Source organism: Lolium rigidum, chromosome 6, assembly GCF_022539505.1.
Source record: "Lolium rigidum isolate FL_2022 chromosome 6, APGP_CSIRO_Lrig_0.1, whole genome shotgun sequence".
NCBI lineage: Eukaryota > Viridiplantae > Streptophyta > Magnoliopsida > Poales > Poaceae > Lolium > Lolium rigidum.
The window spans coordinates 267,695,281-267,718,134 of NC_061513.1; the positions used below are offsets into that span (position 1 = coordinate 267,695,281).

Consider the following 22,854-nt stretch of genomic DNA (forward strand, 5'->3'; position numbering starts at 1 on the left):
AGAGGAGCTACTACTTCCGCTGCCCGCCGGAACGGGGAGGTGGACGTCGTCTTCATCAACAACCGAACGTGTGACCGAGTACGGAGGTGCTGCCCGTTCGTGGCGCCGGAAGAGATCGTGATCAAGATCTTCTACGCGCTTTTGCAAGCGGCAAGTGAACGTCTACCGCAGCAACAAGAGCCTCATCTTGTAGGCTTTGGAATCTCTTCAAGGGTGAGACTCGATAAACCCCTCGTTGCTACCGTCTTCTAGATTGCATCTTGGCTTGGATTGCGTGTTCGCGGTAGGAAATTTTTTGTTTTCTATGCAACGTTATCCTACAGTCACCGCCCCTTGCTTCGCTCGTGGAGGAGACCCATGCCCAATGCAGCCCAGCCCACCCCCTGGCTAACGGCCCAGATGCAGCAGAAGCCGCCACCACACCGGGCAAGTTCAAGTCCGCACCTGTGGTGATGCGCCGCCGCCAGCGCGCGCGTCCGCAGCAAGCACCTCCAAGCTCCTGGACTTTGGGCGAGTTCCTCACCGCTGCCACCGGCAAGCTGAGTGCTGCCCTACCTACCCCCGGAAAGCGACCTCGCCGCCCCCTTGTCTTCTCTCCAAGACGAGGCCGATCAGCTTCCAGGCGAACGACGGCAGCCTCGGGCACTGCCGCGCCACCTACAACAGAAAGACGTGCCCACGTTGATATCTACGGGAGCTTCTATTCTTGTAGATAGTGTTGGGCCTCCAAGAGCAGAGGTTTGTAGAACAGCAGCAAGTTTCCCTTAAGTGGATCACCCAAGGTTTATCGAACTCAGGGAGGAAGAGGTCAAAGATATCCCTCTCATGCAACCCCGCAACCACAAAGCAAGAAGTCTCTTGTGTCCCCAACACACCTAATAGGTGCACTAGTTCGGCGAAGAGATAGTGAAATACAGGTGGTATGAATAAGTAGTAGCAACGGCACCGAGAAAAGTGCTTTGCCCGGAGACGGTAAACAAGCAGTAGTAACGCAGCAGTAGTAACGCAAGTAAAACAGTAAACAAGCAGCGATAGCGATATTTAGGAACAAGGCCTAGGGATTAGACTTTCACTAGTGGACACTCTCAACTTTGATCACATAACGAGAATAGATAAATGCATACTCTACACTCTTGTTGGATGATGAACACATTGCGTAGGATTACACGAACCCTCAATGCCGGAGTTAACAAGCTCCACAATTCAATGTTCATATTTAAATAACCTTAGAGTGCAAGAAAGATCAACACGACTAAACCAAGTACTAACATAGCATGCACACTGTCACCTTCACGCTATGTAGGAGGAATAGATCACATCAATACTATCATAATGATAATTAACTCCACAATCTACAAGAGATCGTGATCATAGCATAAGCCAAGTACTAACACGGATGCACACACTGTCACCATTACACCGTGCAGGAGGAATAAGCTACTTTAATAACATCACTAGAGTAGCACATAGATAAATTGTGATACAAAACACATTGCAATCATAAAGAGATATAAATAAGCACTTCACTACGCCATTCATAACTGTGAGTAAGTATTCTGTGAAATATAGCCTAAGAGACCCACACGGTGCACACACCGTCACCTTTACACACGTGGGACAAGGAGTCTCCGGAGATCACATAAGTAAAACTCACTTGACTAGCACAATGACATCTAGATTACAAGCATCATCATATGAATCTCAATCATGTAAGGCAGCTCATGAGATTATTGTATTGAAGTACATAGGAGAGAGATGAACCACATAGCTACCGGTACAGCCCCGAGCCTCGATGGAGAACTACTCCCTCCTCATGGGAGCAGCGAGCGGTGATGAAGATGGCGGCGGAGATGGCAGCGGTGTCGATGGAGAAGCCTTCCGGGGGCACTTCCCCGCTCCGGCAGGGTGCCGGAACAGAGACTCCTGTCCCCCAGATCTTGGCTTCGCGATGGCGGCGGCTCTGGAAGGTTTTCCGTATCGTGGTTCTTCTCCTCAGGGTTTTCGCGACGGAGGCTTTAAATAGGCGGAAGGGCAGCCTCGGAGGGGGCCTGGGGCCACCACACCATAGGGCGGCGCGGCCCCCCCTCTGGCCGCGCCGTGGTGTGGTGTGGGGCCCCCAGGGCTTCCCTCTGGCGGCTCTCGGGTGTTCTGGATGGTTCCGGAAAAAATAGGAACCTGGGCGTTGATTTCGTCCGATTCCGAGAATATTTCGTTACTAGGATTTCTGAAACCAAAAACAGCAGAAAACAGGAACTGGCCCTTCGGCATCTTGTTAATAGGTTAGTTCCAGAAAATGCACGAATATGACATAAAGTGTGCATAAAACATGTAGGTATCATCAATAATATGGCATAGAACATAAGAAATTATCGATACGTCGGAGACGTATCAAGCATCCCCAAGCTTAGTTCCGCTCGTCCCGAGCAGGTAAAACGATAACAAAGATAATTTCTGAAGTGACATGCCATCATAACCTTGATCATACTATTTGTAAACATATGTAGTGAATGCAGCGATCAAAACAATGGTAATGACATGAGTAAACAAGTGAATCATAAAGCAAAGACTTTTCATGAATAGTACTTCAAGACAAGCATTAATAAGTCTTGCATAAGAGTTAACTCATAAAGCAATAAATCAAGGTAAAGGTATTGAAGCAACACAAAGGAAGATTAAGTTTCAGCGGTTGCTTTCAACTTATAACATGTATATCTCATGGATAATTGTCAACATAGAGTAATATAACAAGTGCAATATGCAAGTATGTAGGAATCAATGCACAGTTCACACAAGTGTTTGCTTCTTGAGGTGGAGAGAAATAGGTGAACTGACTCAACATAAAAGTAAAATAATGGTCCTTCAAAGAGGAAAGCATCGATTGCTATATTTGTGCTAGAGCTTTTATTTTGAAAACATGAAACAATTTTGTCAACGGTAGTAATAAAGCATATGAGTTATGTAAATTATATCTTACAAGTTGCAAGCCTCATGCATAGTATACTAATAGTGCCCGCACCTTGTCCTAATTAGCTTGGACTACCGGATCTTTGCAATGCACATGTTTTAACCAAGTGTCACAATGGGGTACCTCCATGCCGCCTGTACAAAGGTCTAAGGAGAAAGCTCGCATTTTGGATTTCTCGCTTTTGATTATTCTCAACTTAGACATCCATACCGGGACAACATGGACAATAGATAATGGACTCCTCTTTAATGCATAAGCATGTGGCAACAATTATTATTCTCATATGAGATTGAGGATATGTGTCCAAAACTGAAACTTCCACCATGAATCATGGCTTTAGTTAGCGGCCCAATGTTCTTCTCTAACAATATGCATGCTCCAACCATTAAGGTGGTAAATCTCTCTTACTTCGGACCAGAAAAACATGCATAGCAACTCACATGATATTCAACAAAGAATAGTTGATGGCGTCCCCAGAAGCATGGTTATCGCACAACAAGCAACTTAATAAGAGATAAAGTGCATAAGTACATATTCAATACCACAATAGTTTTTAAGCTATTTGTCCCATGAGCTATATATTGTAAAGGTGAATGATGGAATTTTAAAGGTAGCACTCAAGCAATTTACTTTGGAATGGCGGATAAATACCATGTAGTAGGTAGGTATGGTGGACACAAATGGCATAGTGGTTGGCTCAAGGATTTTGGATGCATGAGAAGTATTCCCTCTCGATACAAGGTTTAGACTAGCAAGGTTATTTGAAACAAACACAAGGATGAACGGTGCAGCAAAACTCACATAAAAGACATATTGTAAACATTATAAGATTCTACACCGTCTTCCTTGTTGTTCAAAACTCAATACTAGATGTTATCTAGACTTTAGAGAAACCAAATATGCAAACCAAATTAGCAAGCTCTAAGTGTTTCTTCATTAATGGGTGCAAAGTATATGATGCAAGAGCTTAAACATGAGCACAACAATTGCCAAGTATCAAATTATCCAAGACATTTATAATTACTACATGTAGCATTTTCCAATTCCAACCATATAACAATTTAACGAAGAAGAAACTTCGCCATGAATACTATGAGTAGAGCCTAAGGACATACTTGTCCATATGCTACAGCGGAGCGTGTCTCTCTCCCATAAAGTGAATGCTAGGATCCATTTTATTCAAACAAAACAAAAACAAAAACAAACCGACGCTCCAAGCAAAGTGCATAAGATGTGACGGAATAAAAATATAGTTTCAGGGGAGGAACCTGATAATGTTGTCGATGAAGAAGGGGATGCCTTGGGCATCCCCAAGCTTAGACGCTTGAGTCTTCTTAGAATATGCAGGGGTGAACCACCGGGGCATCCCCAAGCTTGGAGCTTTCACTCTCCTTGATCATATTGCATCATACTCCTCTCTTGATCCTTGAAAACTTCCTCCACACCAAACTCGAAACAACTCATTAGAGGGTTAGTGCACAATAAAAATTAACATGTTCAGAGGTGACACAATCATTCTTAACACTTCTGGACATTGCATAAAGCTACTGGACATTAATGGATCAAAGAAATTCATCCAACATAGCAAAAGAGGCAATGCGAAATAAAAGGCAGAATCTGTCAAAACAGAACAGTCCGTAAAGATGGATTTTATTAGGCCACCAGACTTGCTCAAATGAAAATGCTCAAATTGAATGAAAGTTGCGTACATATCTGAGGATCATGCACGTAAATTGGCTTAATTTTCTGAGCTACCTACAGGGAGGTAGACCCAGATTCGTGACAGCAAAGAAATCTGTTTCTGCGCAGTAATCCAAATCTAGTATCAACCTTTCTATCAAAGACTTTACTTGGCACAACAAAACACAAAACTAAGATAAGGAGAGGTTGCTAAAGTAGTAAACAACTTCCAAGACACAAATATAAAACAAATTACTGTAGCAAAATAACACATGGGTTATCTCCCAAGAAGTTCTTTCTTTATAGCCATTAAGATGGGCTCAGCAGTTTTAATGATGCACTCGCAAGAAATAGTATTTGAAGCAAAAGAGAGCATCAAGAGGCAAATTCAAAACACATTTAAGTCTAACATGCTTCCTATGCATAGGAATCTTGTAAATAAACAAGTTCATTAGGAGCAAAGTAACAAGCATAGGAAGATAAAACAAGTGTAGCTTCAAAAATTTCAGCACATAGAGAGGTGTTTTAGTAACATGAAAATTTCTACAACCATATTTTCCTCTCTCATAATAACTTTCAGTAGCAACATGAGCAAACTCAACAATATAACTATCACATAAAGCTTTCTTATCATGAGTCTCATGCATAAAATTATTACTCTCCACATAAGCATAATCAATTTTATTAGTAATAGCGGGAGCGAATTCAACAAAGTAGCTATCATTATTATTCTCATCAAGTGTAGGAGGCATAGTATAATCACAATAAAATTTACTCTCCATAGTAGGTTGTACCAAAAGACCACTATTATAATCATCATAAATAGGAGGCGAAGTATCATCAAAGTAAATTTTCTCCTCAATGCTTGGGGGACTAAAAAGATCATGAAAACCAGCGTCCCCAAGCTTAGAACTTTCTACATTATTATCAACAATGGTGTTCAAAGCGTTCATACTAATATTACTACCAGCATGCAAATAAGATTCCATAGGTTTTTTAATTTTCGCATCAAACAATCCATGTTTTAAATCAGGAAATAGAATAAGAAGCTCATTGTGGTCCATTATGCAAAACTAGTGTAAACAAGAAACAAAAAGATGCAATTGCAGGATCTAAAGGAAATAGCTTCGAGCACAAACACAATGGCGCCAGAAAAGTACTATTACCTGGAACCGGAGTATGAGTGCCTTTTTACCTTTCCTCCCCGACAACGGCGCCTGTAAAAGTGCTTGATGTCTACGGGAGCTTCTATTCTTGTAGACAGTGTTGGGCCTCCAAGAGCAGAGGTTTGTAGAACAGCGAGCAAGTTTCCCTTAAGTGGATCACCCAAGGTTTATCGAACTCGGGGAGGAAGAGGTCAAAGATATCCCTCTCATGCAACCCCGCAACCACAAAGCAAGAAGTCTCTTGTGTCCCCAACACACCTAATAGGTGCACTAGTTCGGCGAAGAGATAGTGAAATACAGGTGGTATGAATAAGTAGTAGCAACGGCACCAGTAAAAGTGCTTTGCCCAGGACGAGTAAACAAGCAGTAGTAACGCAGCAGTAGTAACGCAGTAAAACAAGTAAACAAGCAGCGATAGCGATATTTAGGAACAAGGCCTAGGGATTAGACTTTCACTAGTGGACACTCTCAACTTTGATCACATAACGGAATAGATAAATGCATACTCTACACTCTTGTTGGATGATGAACACATTGCGTAGGATTACACGAACCCTCAATGCCGGAGTTAACAAGCTCCACAATTCAATGTTCATATTTAAATAACCTTAGAGTGCAAGAAAGATCAACACGACTAAACCAAGTACTAACATAGCATGCACACTGTCACCTTCATGCTATGTAGGAGGAATAGATCACATCAATACTATCATAATGATAATTAACTCCACAATCTACAAGAGATCGTGATCATAGCATAAGCCAAGTACTAACACGGATGCACACACTGTCACCATTACACCGTGCAGGAGGAATAAACTACTTTAATAACATCACTAGAGTAGCACATAGATAAATTGTGATACAAAACACATTGCAATCATAAAGAGATATAAATAAGCACTTCACTACGCCATTCATAACAGTGAGTAAGTATTCTGTGAAATATAGCCTAAGAGACCCACACGGTGCACACTCTGTCACCTTTACACACGTGGGACAAGGAGTCTCCGGAGATCACATAAGTAAAACTCACTTGACTAGCACAATGACATCTAGATTACAAGCATCATCATATGAATCTCAATCATGTAAGGCAGCTCATGAGATTATTGTATTGAAGTACATAGGAGAGAGATGAACCACATAGCTACCGGTACAGCCCCGAGCCTCGATGGAGAACTACTCCCTCCTCATGGGAGCAGACAGCGGTGATGAAGATGGCGGTGGAGATGGCAGCGGTGTCGATGGAGAAGCCTTTCGGGGGCACTTCCCCGCTCCGGCAGGGTGCCGGAACAGAGACTCCTGTCCCCCGGATCTTGGCTTCGCGATGGCGGCGGCTCGGAAGGTTTTCCGTATCGTGGTTCTTCGCCTCGGGGTTTTCGCGACGGAGGCTTTAAATAGGCGGAAGGGCAGCCTCGGAGGGGGCCCGGGGCCACCACACCATAGGGCGGCGCGGCCCCCCTCCGGCCGCGCCGGGGTGTGGTGTGGGGCCCCCGAGGCTTCCCTCCGGCGGCTCTCGGGTGTTCCGGATGGTTCCGGAAAAATAGGAACCCGGGCGTTGATTTCGTCCGATTCCGAGAATATTTCGTTACTAGGATTTCGAAACCAAAAACAGCAGAAAACGGAACCGGCCCTTCGGCATCTTGTTAATAGGTTAGTTCCAGAAAATGCACGAATATGACATAAAGTGTGCATAAAACATGTAGGTATCATCAATAATATGGCATAGAACATAAGAAATTATCGATACGTCGGAGACGTATCACACGTCCAGGTCCTGCGCACCTTGGGACTGCTCGACCTCAACGAGAAGATCACGGAGGAAACTATGAAAGCCTACGACTAGGTCTTTGCGATGCCAATACCGCTAGACATCCTGCGCGCCATTGCCGCCATTGTCGACAGGGAGGTTCCCGCGGATCCCGCAGTGCCACCTTGCACGGTGCTGCCGGCTGCCCGCTGCAGATGTAGCTGCTTGCTACACTCGACGTCGATCCCGTTCCCCATGTTAGAAAACCTTAAGATTGTCATCTGGAACGTGCGCGGGTGGAATTCCAAGGCACACCGTATCACCATCCGTGCCCTGCTCGCGGCCACTAACGCCTCCATTGTATGCTTTCAAGAGACTAAGATCGATTTGTTTTACTCGAGCCTGATCCTGGAAACACTTGGCGCTGACTTTGACGACTTCACGTATCTCCCTGCTGATGAAACCTGTGGCGGCATCCTCCTTGCGTGGCAGAGTAGGACGGTGTCCATCACCGACCCCATCTTCACCACCAACACCCTCTCTGCCAAGGTCACCACTTCCGGCACCATGCCCTGGTGGATCACCATAGTCTACGGACCGCAGGAGAACGCCGACAAGATCGAGTTCCTCCTGGAACTGCGTGACCTCCGCCCCCTATGCCCCGGCCCATGGATGTTGTGCGGCGACTTCAACCTGATATATCGGGACGAGGACAAGAACAACGATCGTTTGGACAGGCGCATGATGGGGAGATTCCGGCGCTGCATCAACGACCTAGCGCTAAAAGAGGTGTACCTTAATGGCCGCCGCTATACGTGGACTAATGGGAAAGATCCGCCCACCCTGGTGCTGCTTGACCGTGTCCTATGCAGTGCTGACTGGGAGGAACTTGCCGGTGAGTGCAGCCTGAGCTGCCTGGCGTCCGTCGTCTCTGATCACAGCCATCTTCTGCTGGATTGCTCTCCTTCGCCACCGACGCACCGCCGGTTCCACTTTGAGGAGTTTTGGCTGCGCCTCGATGGCTTCCAGGAAACAGTGGCAGAGGCTTGGGGCTCGGTCCAGAGCGTCGACCCCTTTGAGCGAATGATGCTAAGACTACAGGCCACTGCGAGGAAATTGACTAGCTGGGCTGCCAAGTCGATCGGGAACGTGCGCCACAAGTTGGCAATCTGCTGTGAGCTCATACTCTGGTTTGACAAGGCCAGGGAGGGCCGCACGCTGACGCCACACGAATCGTGGCTGCACAAAGCTCTCAAGCTTTCCCACCTTGGCCTTGCGTCGCTCGATCGCACGATCATACGCCAGCGGGCCCGTATCGCAAACCTAAAGGATGGAGACGCCAATACTGCGTTCTTCCACCAGCAGTGCTCGTACCGCCGGCAGAAGAATAGGATATGCCGTATCACGGTAGGCAACCGCGTGCTCGACCAACCTACAGAGATGGCTGAGGCGGCTTTCTCGCACTTCGACGACCTGCTAGGCACGGAGTTTGTATGAGATTGCACCTTAAACCTCGACCAGCTGATCACGCCCTCCGCTGATCTAGCCGAGCTCGATGAGCCATTCTCCGAGGACGAGATCTGGGCAGCGATCAAGCGCCTACCCGCACGCAAAGCACCTGGGCCTGACGGATTCACCGCCGAATTTCTGCGCGCATGCTGGCCCGTGGTCAAACAAGACGTGCTCGCCGTCTTCCACCGGTTCGATGATCTACGCGGACGAGGATTCCATAGGATCAACCAAGCACTGCTCACCCTGCTACCTAAACGCCCAGATACCCAGACGCTTGGCGACTATCGTCCCATCAGTCTCGTGCACTTGATTGGCAAAGTCGTCGCGAAGGTGCTATCGCTAAGGCTGGCCCCGAAGCTCAATAGCCTTGTGAGCAAGAACCAGAACGCTTTCATCGGTGGCCGCAGCCTACACGACAATTTCGTGCTTGTCCGACAGTCCATGCGCCTGTTGCATCGTCTACGTGAGCCGAGAGTCATGCTGAAGCTCGATCTCGCCAAGGCCTTTGACACGCTATCCTGGGCGTTCCTCTTCGAGGAGCTCCGGCGGTATGGTTTCGGAGACAAATTCCTGGACTGGATTGCGATCCTACTCTCTTCCGCAAGCACGCGTGTCCTGCTGAATGGCTGCCCTGGGCCACCGATCTGGCACCGTCGAGGGCTGCGGCAAGGGGACCCCTTGTCGCCGCAGCTCTTCGTGTTGGTTGTGGATGCCCTTGGGAGGCTGGTCACGCACGCGGCCATTGTCGGAATTCTACAAGCTCTCCACCCGACCAAGACCATCCCGGTGGCATCCCTCTATGCCGATGACGTGGTCATGTTCTGCCACCCCACCGTCGCCGACGGCAATGCCGTCAAATCAATCTTGCAGCTGTTTGGCAGAGCCTCCGGCCTACAAGTCAACTATGACAAGAGCGCGGCGACATTGCTGAACTGCGAGGAGGATGCGGCCACGGTGATCACCACGACTCTGGGCTACCAGTTAGCAGATTTGCCCTTGACCTATCTGGGCATTCCACTGACTTTGCGGCGTCCTACCAGGGCCCAGTTCCTGCCCCTGGTGGCCAAGACCGCGGCTAAACTTCCAACTTGGAAGTCCAGGCTCATGGACAGATCGGGCCGGCTCACGCTCGTCAAAGACGTTCTGGCTGCAATCCCCCTGCACCAGATCCTGGTTCTACAGCCGCCAAAGTGCATCATCAAGATGTTGGAGAAGATACAGCGTGGATTTCTTTGGGAGGGAAGAGCCGAGGCTAGCGGTGGACACTGCCACGTCAATTGGCGCACTGTAAGCCGGCCAATCTCACTTGGAGGCCTCGGCGTCCATGATCTGGAGAGGGCTGGGCTAGCGCTACGCCTACGTTGGCTGTGGCTCAGTAGAACCGACCAAGACAGAGCCTGGAGCAGCCTAGACTTGCAATTCACCCAGCAGGAGCGCTGCTTGTTCTTCGCCTCCACCCACATGATTGCCGACGACGACGGGCAGACCGGCAGGTTCTGGGAGGACCGCTGGATCGACGGCCGCTCCGTCAGTCAAATCGCACCAGAACTGTATGCCTGCATCCCCAAGAGACGCCGGAAGGGAACGTCGATCGCCGACGGACTACTCGCGCACCGCTGGGCTCGTGACATCCATGGGGTCATCGGCATCCGTGAGCTCGGCCAATACCTGCTGCTTTGGAGGAAGGTGGAGCAATTCACACTCACCAACCAACCGGATCAAATGGTTTGGCGTTGGAGTGCTAGCGGAACATATTCCGCCAAGACCTGCTACTCGAGCACGTTCCAAGGATCCAAGAGCTGCGGTGCATGGAGACTGATTTGGAGAACCTGGGCGCCGCCGCGAGTAAAGTTCTTCCACTGGCTTGCTCACAAGGACCGATGTTGGACAGCAGAGCGGCTGCAGAGACACGGCCTACAACACCATCCCAGATGTCTCCTATGCGATCAGGAACCGGAATCGATTGAACACCTACTGCTAGCATGCCCCTTATCAAGGCATGTCTGGCATGACACCTTGGCATTGCTTAGGCTCCCCTGCAGGCCACCTGACAATGAGCCCTCGCTCAGCGAATGGTGGATCTTGGCGAGGCAAGCAACTCCGAAGCAAATGCGCAAGGGTCTTGCCACTGTCACGCTGCTCATCCCTTGGCTCATTTGGAAGCATCGAAACCCTTGCGTCTTTGAGGGAGAGAGACCTCCGGTCCAGCGCGTGTGTGAGCAATTTAGAGTAGAAGCGACGCTTTGGGCGAAAGCTGGTGCGGCTGGCCTTCGCGATATCCTACCCACAGACTGGGATGTACACTGAATTCTGGCATCTGTAAGTCACCTATGTGGCTAACATCTGTAAACAACTCTTCTTTGCAATGAAATGAAACGCAATGTCATTGCGTTTTCTCGAAAAAAAGGATCCAATCCGTATTGCTGAAGACCTTACGAATGCTTCTTTTGCAACTCTTTGCTATTGCGGCAGGATTCATCTACACATTGCCCATGTCTCCAGAAACAATTCTTTCAAGTTGACAGAAAGCTCCTAATGCTTGAAAGATTGAGCTGTAGAAGAGTACAATAAACCTTAAATACAGGGTACAGTGAAACATACCATTAACACACACGTCACCAACAGTTCGTCACTCGATATCTCGATTGGTAGGACATGACCCCGGTCTCCTTAAATTATGTTGCAGATATAGTATGCACTGTACCAAGAGTTGGATATCACCAAAGGCAACTGACAAACAATTTGCCGACAACGTGCCGAACTGATGATGGAAGCCACGAATAGCTGCCCAGCCGGTTTGTAGTTCAGCAGCTAGAATTAGCCTAGTTGGATCATTGATGATATTTCATCAGACCAGACCTACAAATATGATGACAACCTCATTATTCAGTTAACAGATCAAGTTAAAATACAAACAAAAAGAATGAAACGGAGGAAAACAAATAAATCGAGAACATATACTGCATTGTGGGGAGAGAGACCTTGGGGACTATGTTGACCAACGATGGAAGCAAGGTCGAAAGTCGAAACACCCGAAAGTTGTCGCTGGAGGTTTTTCTGGAGCGAGCTAGCAAGATAGTCTCCGGATGCGCTGTCAGGGATTACGAGGAGCTGCCACCAAAGTGTTGAGGACACTGCAAAGGATTAAAATCTGGCATGCACTGAAAATAAATAGAACCCATTTGTGGCCACAGGAGGCAGAGATCATCGGTAAGTGGAGGCAGGCGAAGGAGACAACACGTACTGGAGACATAAGATATCTGCTAGTAGTTGATGGTGATGGTAATTAATTGTTATTTGATTATGATTTTCTTTGAGAAAGTGACATGGAAAATATGTTGAGATGGAAGTATTGCATGTTGAATGATATAAGTGCTAGGCTGGGTGACATGGAAGGAGTGGTATAGAGGGTTTAGTGAGGTGGACACCTTGCATGTTGAGAGAAATACCTTTAGTGGGTTGCTCCAGTTTTGTTACTATAGATTTAGTTTAGTCACTGTCAATAACAGTCAGGACATTGTTAGATGATAGTAATGAAACATTGGAAGTCCAAGGAACACAAAAAAATTAGTGGATGTGGAAGTAGTACAAACACCAAGCTTAGTATCTATAATCATAAGGAACCAGCACATGCACATCAGTGCTCATTCTAACTTGGTAGTTGGTTAACTAAGATATGGGACAAATGGATTTACGGACCCCAGCTAAAAATGATACTGAAAACACCATGTGTACAGGAACACATATTCTGAACTGCGACGGAAGCAAATGCAGAGAGAGAATCTACTAGGTCGATCAGGGACACACATGTCCTTGGAGCACACCAAATGGAGCTTTGGGACACACATGTCCTTGGAGCACACCAAATGGAGCTTTGTTTGGCTCTCAAAGTATCTACTAGGTCGATCAACAATCCAGGAAATAATCAGGTTCAAGTTCAATATACCAGCCAAAATGTCCGTGCACTGATGGTGTACTTACAGTAATATTCGAGTGCAAATAGGTGCCATCATAAGCTTTCGATAGAAGCATTTAGGTGTTGTGCAAAAACACTGAGCAAGAAATGAAATGGAAAAATAAACAAGAGAAAACGTAAGGCTTTAATTACCTCCTATTGTGTAACCGTCACAGGGATTATCTGAGGCAAAGAATATGCAGAATTTGTTATTATCAAATCTTAAGCATACAATTATAAGGATCAAAATTACTCCAGATGCTTAAAATCATCACTAGCTGACCCTTTAGCAAACAGGTACTGAAGATCAAGTGTAGTACTAGCTCTTCAGATTCTACCAGAGCTAAGAAGTAATTGTTTATACCCGCAGAAAAAAAGTAATTGTTTATGTAATTGCAAACTCATCCGGGCGTTTAAGACAAGCAGCAACCACAGGCTCACACCCTAACATTCAGAAAATTGCAAAGTACAGCCACATTACTTGTACCTTTTAAAAAAATTATAAAAACTCTGCACATCAGTATATCAAAGGATTAAATGGCAGCTTCCTAATCATCACACTGCAGAACTCTACCCGGCCGTGATTGAATGTCTCCAAGAACTGAAACTTACCCTGTCAGAAGTCAGAACCAAAAATCTAGAACCCTCGAAATTTAGGGGGAAAGAAGAGGACGCGGTACTTACCGGTGAGCAAGAATAACAAGGTGTGTTTGCCTCCTGAACTGTGGTATTGCTCCCATACCAACAAGACGTGATGCCAATTCAGAAGGTAGCTGAAAACAAGTTTAGATGTACAGTAAACACACATGATCGATATACAGTTGACCAACAAGAAACAAAGAGATGTCAAAAATTACCAGAGTGTATTTCCTACCCCTGCATGACAGAAGGTTAAGGGAGGGGACCGTTGTGTGATGGTCCATGAAATTTCCACAAGTATATAAGCCCACGAGCTCTCATTTTGCAGGCGCGGGCAAGCTCGATCTTGAAACGGCAGCATGTTACTCATTCTTACCCGCAGGCTCCGATGGTTTTAGCCCTGCTTGGCGCATCAGTTTGTACACACTCGTCCCAATGAGGCCCCTTTCAATGGCATAAACCGAGAACATGCTCATTGTATCCTTTTCGTTCCCATAGCCTCTTAGCCATCTCGTTCAGTGTATCTGAAGCAGCAGCCAGTTGTGCGCATGCAAGTGTAAAACATGCACAAGACAGTCAGCTTCTAAACCTTTGCCTTGCATTTGGTGAAGTACTTTTTGTGCAAGATAAACAAAGCCCTTGTTGCAGTTGTTGCAAAGCCTTGGGATCAGACTATCAGAGACCTGTGTACTGATTTATCTGGTGGAAGACCTCTTTTTCATAAGTTCATCAGGAATGAGTAGAGCTGCATCTGTGTTATTCTTCTTGTAGAAAGCATCGACCAGCGATGAAAATGCACTATAATTGGGGGAAAATCCTGCAGACATACAAATTAGACATCATTGGTATAGACTGATGTGGCCCAAATGACCACTGAAGTAGTATAAAGAGTTAGTCACTGGTTTATTGCACGCTGACTGTTTTGTATTGTGATGTAAGGATCACGCGCTTAACTCAAAGATTATGACAGTGAGAGATGTCCGCCTCGACGCCCTCGCTCACCATCTGCTCATGCTCTCACATCATCTCCATCCCCTTCCTGAGGTAGAGCGTGATCACGGTGTTGAACGAGAAGCAGTCCAGCGGCAGGCCGGCCGTGTCCATTCTCGTCATGAGCTCCTCCGCGGGAGCGGCGTCCCCTACCTTGAGGCACACGTGCAGCATGGCGTTGCGGACGTGCGTGTTCATGGCGACCCCGATGCGCGCAATATCGTCGAACACCTTGCGCGCGGTGGCCGTCATCCGGAATCTGGCGAGCATGGTGAGGAGCACGATGCAAGCGTGGGCGTCGCCGCGTCGGGGGCGAGGCCCCGCGCGCACATGTGGTCGAAGACCCGGACGGCGACGTGTGGGCGGCCGGACTGGACGAGCGCGTGGAGGATCCAGCTCGGGATGTCGACCAAAACTAAAATCCCGACCAAGTTTTCCGTGTGTAAAGTTTGCCTCCCGCTCCTGAAAGTTACCTCCGGCAGCCTAATCCCAACTGCACGGTGGAGTATATTCTGCGACGGAAGGCGATTCGCGTCGCGGCCTTTCCTTCATTTTTTACATTGCGAAGCCCGGAATAACGAGCTGTGGCTCCAAAGAGGATTACAGTGCACGCACAGGACCCAAACTCATAGGGACACCACACGAGAAGAACCAGATTGAAATAACAGTGTTGTTCCCACAGGCAAACACAGTTCATATAAACATCACAGTCCAACATCTAACTACAGAGTACACCTGAATGTCGAAACAAACAAGCAACCAGAAGATATAAGGAACAAGGAGACGGATGGCTCCAAACTACAGGCTTGAGGAGAGACCAGTGCTAACTGAAATCACGACAAAACCTATCCAGAGCAGAATTAAAAATGCCCGATCGCAACTGCAACACGCTGGTTTCTAGGAGCCAGAACAATCTGGATCGTGGTTTCTGAAGAAATACATAGTTTCATGTGGCAACGATTTTCAGTGCACTGCGATGGAACAGAGGATTATCCAGCGGCAGAAACATCAACAGGAAATTCAGGAAAGGGCAAGGCAAATCTGGAAATTTAGAGGCTGCATCTGGCAGATTTACAGATCGGCATACCGAAACATAAAACAAGGAGCATGAGAAGCTGACACCCAAAGTGTGACCAGTGTACTGTCACATAAACCACAAAGACGAATTGAGCATGACAAGCAAACATCATTGAATCAGATTAAGGTAGCACCATTACTATTTCTTGAGATAGAGAAACAGAGTGATTTTCGTACAGAACGAGCACAGTTCTTGCGACATCACACACTAAGAACAAACTCACACAGCTAACTACAGACTACCATCAAATCTGTCAGCCAGCCACAAGGGGACAGAACAATCTAAGACGAGGTGAACTTGGTGACGGCCTTGGTGCCCTCAGACACGGCGTGCTTGGCGAGCTCCCCCGGCAGCACCAAGCGCACGGAGGTCTGGATCTCCCGAGAGGTGATGGTGGGCTTCTTGTTGTACCTGGCGAGCTTGGCGGACTCGCCGGCCAACTTCTCAAAGATATCGTTGATGAAGGAGTTCATGATGGACATGGCCTTGGAGGAGATGCCGATGTCGGGGTGGACCTGCTTGAGCACCTTGAAGATGTAGATCTTGTAGGTCTCGACGCTCTTCTTGCCCTTCTTCCTGCCCCGTTTCTCACCGCCCTCCTTGGCGGCGGTCTTCCCGGCGGGCAGGCTCTTCCCCGCCTTGGGCTTCTTGGCGGCGGGCGTCTTCTTCGCCTTCTCGGTGGCAGGCTCCTCCTCCACTGGCTTCTTCTCCGCCGGCTTCTTCTCTGCCTTCGGCGCCATGGATGCTGCTGCTGCTTCGACGGGAAGAGAGGTCGCTGGAAGGTGGGAGAAGAGGTGGTGAATTGGTTGCAGATGAGATGTGAGGAAATGAGGAGGGGGCGGAATCATTATATAGAAAAGAGGAGGTGGACGCTGATTGGTGGAAGGGGGATTGCCGCGGATCGGTGCTGCCAAGTAATTCCAGCCGTTCGCTGCTGTCCCAGATGGACGGGCCAGATGCGTTTCGACGCGGATCGCTGACGTGGCGAAGAAGTGGGCGGGGAGCAGAACGCGAGCGATGGGTTTTGTTTCGGCCGCGCGCATGTGCAGATGTGCTGCAACTGGAAGGACTCCTCTCTGGCGGGAACTGAAATTTTGGAGGTCACTGCACCAGGGCCCAGCTGCCAGTGATAGAAACTCTATGATGCCGAGCCGCAGGCAAGTCATGTGAGAATTTGTGTTTGTAGATCTTTTCCGTGAGATGGTACTTCCTAATTTCATTCAAATAAAATGCGACCAAAAGCACGATTTAGGTGATCGAAAACTTGCGTGTACCTCCATATGATTATTTTATATGTACTTTAACATTGATGACTAAATGTGCACATTGTGCAACTTTGTGCTCCACTTTTTTTTACTATGGATATGCTTACTAGGGCTGTCAACGAGCCGAACTCGAGCGAACACTGGTAGGCTCGGCTCGGGCTCGGTACAAGCTCGAGCCGAGCTCGAGCGAGCCAGAGTTAACCTTCGAGCGTACATATAAGCTCGAGTTCGGCTCGACCAAAGTTCGACAAGGCTCGAGCTCGATTCGTTGAAGCTCGTTAAAGAAAATTAGTGCATAAAAAAGATGGGCAGTTAGCTACATAGCAAGAACATGGTAAAGCTTAACATCACTGCAACACAAAATGGCATAGTCTCACATAATAGATTAATAGGAATACGGTGGCAACAAGCCACTACAAATATCTTAGTAGCACTCTTACGGCAATACGGCTAAATTGCATAATAAACACAATCTTAATATATATGTGGAAGTCCCACGTAGCAATACTGCAATACTAAGAGATCACTCAATAATCCAGAGAGATGTGCAACTACATGTCGTGGCTTCCAGCTTCTAGAGAAGTGCAAGGACGTTGCTGCCAGCTTCAGTTTCCACTCCATCTGGTAGGATCACCTTTATTTACTTATTCATAGAAAATGGTACCTGAAAAGAAAATTCACTTTGAGGTTATCAAATGAAACAAATGCTTCAGGTTAACCTTGACAAACACATTTTTTACGGAACCACAAAAGAGCTCACCATATCTCCGAAGTGACTAATTACTGCCCACTATGGAATCTGCTTCAACTAATACCAGCGGGATAGAATTGGCATCATCCTCCTGTGCAACAAACACAAAATTTGATTATACAACAGAACTGTAATTTTTTGTATAAAGAACAAAAAAATGCATATATGCTTACCACATCCTTCTCTTTGTGGTGGCCTCCTCTAATCCAACTTGAGGTACAGACCAAACCTTGCACCGTCGATGGGAGCAAAGAGCTACGGTAGTCATCAATCACTCGACCACCGGTGCTAAAAGCCGACTCTGATGAGACTGAAGTAATGGGAATAGTGAGGATATCTCTGGCCATCTTTGCTACTAACGGATACTTTAGTTCATTCATCTTCCACCAACCAAGTATATCAAATTTATCATCAGGAATATTCTCAACATCATCATCCAAATACTTCTTCAAATCTGACTTTGAGGGCTGATATGCCTTCTTGGCTTTCATATACTCTTGATATTGGCTAGTAATAGAGAAAGCCGTATTAGAACTACCAGCAGATGTACTGGTGCACTGAGAAGTGGACCCATTACTAGCTGATGTTGACATGCTTTTGTTATTTTCAGATTCATATAAAGCATACAATTCATGCAAAGTAGCCTCAACAGATGTTAGTTTTTCAGCAACTTTACTTTCTGCATATAAAGAAGGAAATGTGTATTTAATCATATCCATCTTATATCTTGGATCAAGAATTGTAGCAATAGCAAACAATGTGTTGCATTCAGGCCCCCAATACTTGTTAAACTTATCCTCCATTGCATCTGCCATTGCTGCAAGGCATTCCTCCTTTGATTTCTTCAACCCACAAAGTATCTTCTTAATGTTGACAATGTGAGGATAGAAAAGATTAGAGGTCGGGTAAGTTGAACCAGAAAATGCCTTCGTAGCTTCATGAAAAACGCCAAGGATAGAATTCACTTGTTCATACAACAACCATTCTTCCTCGGATGGCTGCCACCTATAGTTTGCATCTCCTGAAGCATAAGCATCAATTGCTGCTCTATAATGGAAAGCAGAATCAAGCATCTTGAAGGTTGAACCCCATCTAGTGCAGCAATCAAGAACCATTCCCTTACTACGCCCAATGTTGAGAGAATCAATATCATTCTGAAACTTATAGAACCGATTGTTTGATTTCTTGATATACTTGATAGTCTCCCTAACTTTATCAGTCAAATGTTCAATCATCTTAAGACCATCTTGGACAACCAGATTCAGAATGTGAGCACAACATCTAACATGCAGAAATTTGCCTTCAAACCAAAGAGCCTTTCTATTTTTGAACTTAGCAAGCAAGAACTTGACAGCCAGATCATTACTCGCAGCATTGTCAAACGTGATACTAGCAACTTTGTCCTCAATCTTCCATTCAGCCAAACAGTCATACAAAGCATTTGAAATCACCACACCACTATGAGGAGGTTCTAGCTCAATAAAGTTAATGATACGGCAATGCATATTCCAATCAGCATCAATATAGTGGGCAACTAGACTCATATAGCAGATTGTCTGATTAGATGTCCAAAGATCACATGTGAGGCTTATCTTCTTAACATTTTTGAAATACTTCTTCAATATGTCCTTTTCAGATTCATAGAGCTTCATGCATTCACTTCTAATAGTATTTCTAGACATCTTCTTGTAACCACGATTTAATGCCTTCATCAAAATATTAAACCATTTGTATTCCACAAGACGAAAAGGCATATCATGAACAATGATAAGCTTGCAAATAATTTCACGAATTTTTGCATTATCACAATGACCAGGATTAACAACAGCAGGAGTTTCAACATCACCTTCAACTTCCTCTTCTTCTTCAGTTCGATAATTGATAATCTTTTGCTGCTTCGATTTTTCATTGTGCTTGTGCAGATCACATGTATTCAAGTGCCTCATCCAGTGAGAGGTAGTGCCACTGGCCGTCTTTGCAAATAGGCTTCCACATGCCATGCACTTACCTTTTATTTCAGTCTCACCTTTCCTTTTCTTTGACGGGACTTTAACTTCCTCGAAGAACCGCCAAACGACAGATTTCTTTGCCCTGGTTGCCTTCTGTGGTGGATCTATCTCATCCACTACTTTTTCCTGCTCATCTTTTGATTCTGTGGTTTCATGTCCACCCATCTCAGTTCTTGCTAACAGCGACTCAGCATCAGCGGCGTGTGATTCTTCAGGAGAAGACATCTCCAACTTCAGTGAAAAAATAAGTCAGAAGACATCTCGAATTTCAGTGACATATAAAGTATTAAACTTCACTGGTAAATAAGTCACTGGAAAAATAAGCAAGATTATTCACTGGAAATATAAATCTCACGTTGTAATTGTAGGAAAGATAATTCACCGTAACACAACAACTAGGCTAAACTGGTGCACAGTCCGTGCAGAACCTAACTAGATGTAGTAGTAGAAGAGATGAATCATTTCCATCTGAACCGTAACACAACGACTAGACTAAACTTGTAGTTGTAGAAAAAGATGAATCTCGTTCTCATCTTGCTCACTTGTAGTTGCTGCTAATCGGTAGTGCAAATAAGGGCTAGATGTAAATCGTACCAACAGAAAAAAGCAGGGCGGATTCACACCGTCACGAGCCGATGCAGGGCGGATTCACACTCAAGCTGCAGGAAGAAAATGCCGGAGTCGATGCAGGAGCGGCGCCGGATTCACACCATCACGCGTGGCGGCGCCGAAGGTACCATCTCCTACGAGGCCCCTACCTAGCTCTGGCGGCTAATGAGGCAGGGGAAAGGTTGGAGGAGACTGGAATTAAGGGATTGTGATCGTCGGTGATTCCAATAGGAAATATATCGTCTCCTGCCGACGATTGAACTCCCGCATATGGGCTTTTTGTTGTTGGGCCTGAGAAAATAGAGACGAGCGCGGGATCTAAAATTCTAAGAGCGCCACACCATACTAATTTCACGTATATACGCAACATAACGAGCTTTCTCGAACTGTTCGAGTTCGGCGCGACTAAGCTCGCGAGCTTGATACCAGGCTCGAGCTTGGTTTGTTATAGTCTCGAGTCGAATACGAGCCGAGCTGTTAGCGAGTCAAGCTCGCACAGTTTGTCGAGCCCGAACTTTTTTGACAGCCCTAATGCTTACGAAAGTGTAGGTTGAACAATACTTTTCTTTACTATTATATTGGAGTTGGGGATGGTGTATCACTTTGACATCAAACATTGAAGAAATCTCAACCGTTAAATCCGTCTCAAACACACCAACCAAATATTGGAAAAATCGTATCCGTCCAACCCCTTGTGCGCGTCCATTACATCTCATTTAAGAGTGCATCACAACTAGGAAAGCAAACACCGGTTAAGAAAGTATATTAATCAAGCCACCAATTACGGTAATCTAAACGATCAATCGAGGATTTGATGCGAGATTAATGGTCAAATTAATCTTTCCAAGCTGATTTCACTGCGTGACCACAAGGGACCAACGTCTCGCTTCGCTCGGAAGGTTCTGCCGCGCACTGCCGCGGTTGGATCCCATCTCAGATCTCACATACACCGCCTCCGTCCGCGCCCCTCCTCATGTTTACCGCATCGCCGTCCTCGCTGGTGGCAGTGCTAAATCGGACCATGACCTACATGCCGGAACGGCGCTATACGCACGCGGCGTGCTCAGCCACGTGCGCGAGTTCTATGTGGTTGGAAGCGGTTCTCCATCGTGGGACGTGCCGCAGGCGACATACGCCGTCAACGCCGCTAATATCTCCCTCGCCGTCAACGCCGCATGCGACATACGCCGTCAACGCAGCCCACAATCATCGCCACCCAAGCCTCGTTATGTTGACGCACGATGGGATCGACGTTGCCGGAGACAGCAAAGGGGAGAAGGAGTAGGGCAAGTGCGAAGTTGGAGCCTTGAAGGGGCCATGGGCTTGCACGACGGCAGCATGCCCAGCCGCCTACATAATCCATGGAGCTCCTCCCCTTCAAGTTCAAGCAAATACCCGTGATGGTCGTTCAAAAAAAAAAACCTGTGATGGTTAGTCGTGGTACGTTGTCTCCTGCGTCTAATATTTTTTCTTGCATCCAATGTTAAGCTAATGGAGAAGGGCAAAAGCAACCACGTCCTGGGATGTATAGAACGCTAGGGTGTGGTCCAGGTTAGTGCTTTTTTCTCATCCAGGTTAATCCTGCTGTTTAGTATGCATGCCGCGTAACAATCAGTATTAGCAATATTGTGGTTTATTCAATTGAGAAATTTGTACATCGGCTACAATCGTACAATCAGCACTCTATCTAATCTTTTCTTAAGAAGCACACCTGAATTAGATCTATGTGTATCATGGTCTTGCTGTTCCAGTTTTTGCCCTTCTCCATTAGCTTTTTGGTGGCGATTGCATCGGCAAAGATGCATGCCATTTCCCTCTTTGTTAAGTTGTCACAATGGCACGAGTATTTGGAAGTGAATTCTTTGCTCTGACCTATCTGTGAATTTCAAAACGGTTTCCTAAAATGGTAGCACTAACTCTTTCCTTTATTGTTTTTAAACACGGTGCTGAAGGATCAAATGACGTAAATCATTATTCTTGCGACCTTTACATATGCCAAGGTGAGGCGTATCTCTCCACAATTTTTATTGTGCATTGAAGTTAGTAATGCTCAATGAAGCTACGATTGACAGGAAACATGTCAATCAATTATATTATCTTGTTAAGGATCTTATATATTTGAAATTGTGCTTTTCCTTGTCAATCCGATACTTTAATGGTTTTAAATGTAGTTGTTTTCTCTATTAAGCATCTTTATGCACAATTCGAAGTACTTTGACGCAAATATGTAGAACTTTTAAAGTCGTTCTTTATGACAATACGGAGTTCATACTTGTGGAAAATGACATGAAGGATATTAGTTGTTTTTTTCTTGTGGAAAATGACTGCCAAACCCTCAAAAATTATAATGGACGAAATTAATGCCACTGTGATATGGTCTGGTTTATAATGGACGAAAAATCAGGTTCTGGTTTCATGAAATTTATTTCAGAATGGGGCATGATACCGCTTCCAAGTATAATGGTACGTTGTAAGCTTTATA

General features: G+C 46.2%; 3 protein-coding genes and 1 long non-coding RNA gene across 4 annotated transcripts in view; all 4 read right to left on the bottom strand.

The window, feature by feature from the left end:
* The window catches only part of LOC124664095 (probable LRR receptor-like serine/threonine-protein kinase At3g47570), a 16,316-nt gene extending 8,495 nt beyond the window's left edge, over positions 1 to 7,821 (bottom strand). Inside the window, exon 1 of the mRNA XM_047201693.1 lies at positions 7,680 to 7,821. Coding sequence (XP_047057649.1) covers positions 7,680 to 7,821 — 142 coding nt within the window. The remainder of the gene's footprint in view (positions 1 to 7,679) is intronic.
* Positions 7,822 to 13,311: 5,490 nt separating this feature from the next.
* Positions 13,312 to 14,005, bottom strand: LOC124659762. Its single transcript, XR_006989684.1, has 3 exons — positions 13,889 to 14,005; positions 13,716 to 13,804; positions 13,312 to 13,638 (listed from the first exon to the last, which is right to left on the bottom strand). It is a non-coding gene; the product is annotated as an uncharacterized LOC124659762 (long non-coding RNA).
* Positions 14,006 to 15,888: 1,883 nt separating this feature from the next.
* Positions 15,889 to 16,503, bottom strand: LOC124665054 (histone H2B.1-like). The gene has a single exon (XM_047202460.1). It carries the CDS (start codon positions 16,476 to 16,478, stop codon positions 16,020 to 16,022), a length of 459 nt encoding a protein of 152 aa, XP_047058416.1. The 5' UTR covers positions 16,479 to 16,503; the 3' UTR covers positions 15,889 to 16,019.
* Positions 16,504 to 17,335: 832 nt separating this feature from the next.
* Positions 17,336 to 19,996, bottom strand: LOC124665052 (zinc finger BED domain-containing protein RICESLEEPER 2-like). Its single transcript, XM_047202459.1, has 3 exons — positions 17,928 to 19,996; positions 17,764 to 17,845; positions 17,336 to 17,667 (listed from the first exon to the last, which is right to left on the bottom strand). The coding sequence occupies exons 1-2, from the start codon at positions 19,986 to 19,988 to the stop codon at positions 17,780 to 17,782; spliced, it is 2,127 nt and encodes a 708-aa protein (XP_047058415.1). The 5' UTR covers positions 19,989 to 19,996; the 3' UTR covers positions 17,336 to 17,667; positions 17,764 to 17,779.
* Between the last annotated feature and the right edge of the window lie 2,858 nt (positions 19,997 to 22,854).